Source organism: Limulus polyphemus, unplaced genomic scaffold (assembly GCF_000517525.1).
Source record: "Limulus polyphemus unplaced genomic scaffold, Limulus_polyphemus-2.1.2 Scaffold1790, whole genome shotgun sequence".
NCBI classification, from domain to species: Eukaryota; Metazoa; Arthropoda; class Merostomata; order Xiphosura; family Limulidae; genus Limulus; species Limulus polyphemus.
Window position 1 is genome coordinate 23,235 of NW_013667400.1, and position 4,068 is coordinate 27,302.

Consider the following 4,068-nt stretch of genomic DNA (forward strand, 5'->3'; position numbering starts at 1 on the left):
TTTTCTTTTCTTCTTTGTCTTTATGCAATAGATGGACAGACATTTGTTTTCCCAAATGACATTATTCTTCCAAAAGAACATGTTAAAATTGACAAAATATATAAAGTTGTGGTATTTGAAGCTGTGATCTCAAACTAAGGAGTATTGGATTAACATTGGACAAAACTTCCTCGTAAACAACATTTTCAATAATTGCACCTACAGGGGCATAAAATTTTAACCAACTGAATGACCGTACCCTGGAAAGAGCTATTTAGACCTGATCATGAGAAAAAATTGGCTCAGCTAAGTGTAACTCTAAGAAAAGAACATCCTTTTTCCCAAGTTATATAATTGTAAGATTTTTTAGCAATTACCTTTAGAATTTTAATAGTTGAAAAATGATAAAGATTACAATTCTTTTTTTTTTACTATTATCTAACTGGCTGGTACAGTGATTTAAATATGTTTTCTAGTTTATTGATACATGTACTATTATTATTATTACTTTTGTTTTTTAATCAGATATAGTATAAGAATGTTAATTAATTTTCTGCAAGTGAGTTACTAGCATTAGTATTAATTTATCAAAAAATAAGTTACAAGAACTTGTATATTATTAAGTAAGTAAATATTAAGGATTATAATATTATTTTTCTGGTAGGTGAGTTACAAGGATTATTTGAAGAAGTGGAATCCTCATTGCTAAATCTAGAGAATGTTTTAGAAACACAAGCTCTCCAGGAGAAACAGCTTGACCACCGGTTTCAGTTGGCTTTGTATAAAGAAAAGAAATTGGCAGCATTTGAAGAACTTAAAGGTTAATTTCAGTGAAATATTTATAAGAATGAAAAATAACTATTCATAAATTCATTATAAGTATTAGTCTACAGATTAAGAAATAGAGAATTTTCTTTTATTTTAAGATACTATTTTCTTAGTTATATTTTAAGTATTTTTTCTTTAAACGCTTTCCACAATTTTTATACATATACATTTGCCTCCACTTAAATAGTCAAAGAAATGGTTATGTGGAAATTTTCTTTAGACAATCAAGTGAAACAGGCTAGTCTTGACAAACTCAACCTAAACAATGTTGATTTTAGTGGAGATTTTCTACAGGTTTTTAATTACACTTAGTGATTTTTGTTTATAAGTGGTTCCCTTCTATACATTTTATATTAGTATTTAGTTGGTTGGATGTAACTACTAATTTTAACTTGACAACTTATCCAATTATTCTTTTTTTAATGATGTTTTTGTTTATTTGATGTATTTCTGAGATAGTACCTGATTAGATTACTCAAAGGAAAGACTAGAGATAATTTACAAATTATTCAATGCTCTCAGTGCTTGAAGTTTGGTGTAGGTTAGTTATAATCTTATGACTTATAGTCTTATAATAGACCTATAATCTTATAGTCAAAGTTTAAAAACAGTTAAGTTGAAATTGAATGAATATATGTATGTATATATATATATGGATCTTTCTGATCAACAACAAAAAAGGTAAATTCGAAGATGAAAGGAAGTATTTGAATGTTTTTCAGAAATATGCCTCAACAAATTTTTGACAATTTTGCAATATATAAAATTAGAAAAAGAACTAAATAAAATTATATTAATTTTTTCAAGTCAAAACTAGTTACTATTTAGTAATATTATTATAAGTTTCATGCAATTTGGTAAAGTGTTTCCATTGTGAGAAGGTAAAAATCCAGGGATATCAGTGATACCTTCCATGATCTAGAAAGGTGAGCAGCCAGAAATGTGTGCATGAATAGCATTTCTTGCATAAATTTGTGATCTTACATAATGATAAGTTTTTTTGTTTTTTTTCACCAAAAACTTCTCTCCTAACCAGAACCAGTGGTTGAACAACAAATTCTGGTTAACCTGGTATGAGTGCCATTTTCTTGCTGAAATCTGTATTGGCCAGTTAAGATTAAGGCTGAACTTTGAAGTATTAGCATTCTCATTATGATTATTCATTGCACCTTTTAGCCTAAAGGACTTCACAAGGTTTTCAATATACATTTTTTGCATTCTGATTTGAATGTGATCAGTTGAAAACATTTTGTGGTATCTCATTATTAAAATGAGACTTTGTTATTTTAATTTACAAAAAATTTTAAAAATTAATTGTCTGTGATGTTTTTGTAACTTTACTTGTACAGTGATAGAAATAATAATGATGATAACAATTAAAATACAAGACCAAAAAAAACCTTGAAGTACCATCAACTATTTCAAGATGTAATGTTAAAAAAATGGTTCTTTTAATTATAAAAGCTATTACATATATATACCATTTTTTCAATAACAAAATTATGACATTACAAACAGTTTTGTGTAATGTTTTAAGAATTAATAATACTTATAAATGTGAAGTTGTAATGGTTTTGAGCTTTAGAGCTATCTTTATCATAGTGAATTTTTATATAGTATATAATATAACTTAAGTCACTGTTAACTGTTTACCAGTTAAACTTGCTCAGGAACATTCTAAGAAGGTTCAAGAGTTTGAGATGAGGCAGCAAAAAGTTTTGAAAGAAAGACAAGAAGCCTTCCGAGAAGCTTTTGAAGAAGAAATGCAACACTACAAGATCCATGGTCGTGTAGAAAGTATGTCGTTATTTTTTTAAATAACTTCTATAAAGCCAGAGTACCAACTATTATAATAAAATACCTGTTGTTGAGGAATATTTCAACGATGACGTGACATGATATAACACTGAAGGATTTGTTGATTTAATTTTGTTAAGGAAAAGTTAATTCCAATCTCTAATTACAAACTAGTATAAAACGTTTTTTTGAAACTTTTCATATGGGTCAGGTTATAGCAGTCTTATTTGTTAATATTTTCAACACACACACTTGTACCAGTTACATGTTAAATTGGATCCATGTGGTACCATAATAATAGCCATAAAGCCAAATATTAGTCATACTCACTTTATACATTTATTGTTATTAGCTTAAAGTATTTTTTGTTAAATAATATTTCAATTAGATTTTAGTTACAGAAGTATCAATATTAACTTTCAGTGTAAATACACATACAAAATATTTCTGAAAAATTCTGGCCTGTTGATATAACCTTAACCTAAAACCAAGAGAATTAATATTTGGCAAGTACCATGGTTTTATTACAATGACTTGGATAGGAAGTTAGTACTCTCTAATTATCCTATTTGTTAATTAAAAAAATAGCATATTAGTGGATAATTGCTTAGTCTGTTATGCATGATATGTTTTAATATTAGTGGTAATTAATCTATCACTTTGTATAAAAAAAAAAGACTAAAATTACTAATATTTCCAAGTTTATCAAATTTAACAAATACTGCAATGAAATTAAGATGATATAAAATCAAAATAATCCACTCAGTATCTTATTGTTTTGAAGTAACTGAATATAACAGTGTGATTAAATGTTTTGTGACCAAGTTTTTTCACTTAAAGGGGAGAAACATATTTAATGGTTTATAGTGTATATCAAGAAAATTTTTATATTTGAACTGTTTTTCTTCAATTTTCTAAAGGATTATCAAGCACTGGTAGTGCAGGGCATCCTTTCGGGCTGGAGGATGTGGAGTTGGAAAATAATGAGGTGGATCAGTCAGCACTTGATGCTTTTCTTGCTGAAGAACTTTCACCAGGGAGTAAAGGTGCATAAGTTTACTTGCTATATAAAATGCCCCTTACTGATTTGTTAAATTTCAGTAAAGAAAGAAAAATGCTGCTCCTTTTCGATTCATATATTAGACGAAATATTAAACTTTTTTTGACACACTTAATTTGACTACATCATTCTTCTAACAAAAAATATGCATTGCGTCAGTTGAGAATGAGGAGTACAAAATATTAGCTGTGATATTATATTTTTAATTTTAAAAGTGATTATCTTTTACTAACCTAGATCTTGTATCTTAGGAACAGTTTTTAGCTTATTTTATGTCAGAGTTGTCTGTCTTGCTTGTTTGGTTTAATACAAAATTATAGTATTCCTTCTAAGTGGGCCCAGCATGGCCAGGTGGTTAGGGCACTCAACTCGCAATCTGCGGGTCGCGGGTTCGAATCCCCGTC

At 28.2% G+C, this 4,068-nt stretch overlaps 1 protein-coding gene across 3 annotated transcripts in view; it reads left to right on the forward strand.

Annotated features, from left to right (window-relative positions):
- The window catches only part of LOC106464943 (dysbindin-like), a 23,981-nt gene that overhangs the window by 18,506 nt on the left and 1,407 nt on the right, over nucleotides 1-4,068 (forward strand). For 2 of the 3 annotated variants that reach the window (XM_013925116.2, XM_022392757.1), the window contains exons 6-8: nucleotides 644-799; nucleotides 2,464-2,604; nucleotides 3,525-3,650. In XM_013925116.2, the coding sequence (XP_013780570.1) occupies nucleotides 644-799; nucleotides 2,464-2,604; nucleotides 3,525-3,650 (423 nt within the window). The remainder of the gene's footprint in view (nucleotides 1-643; nucleotides 800-2,463; nucleotides 2,605-3,524; nucleotides 3,651-4,068) is intronic. The other variant, XM_022392758.1, reaches the window with a different exon arrangement.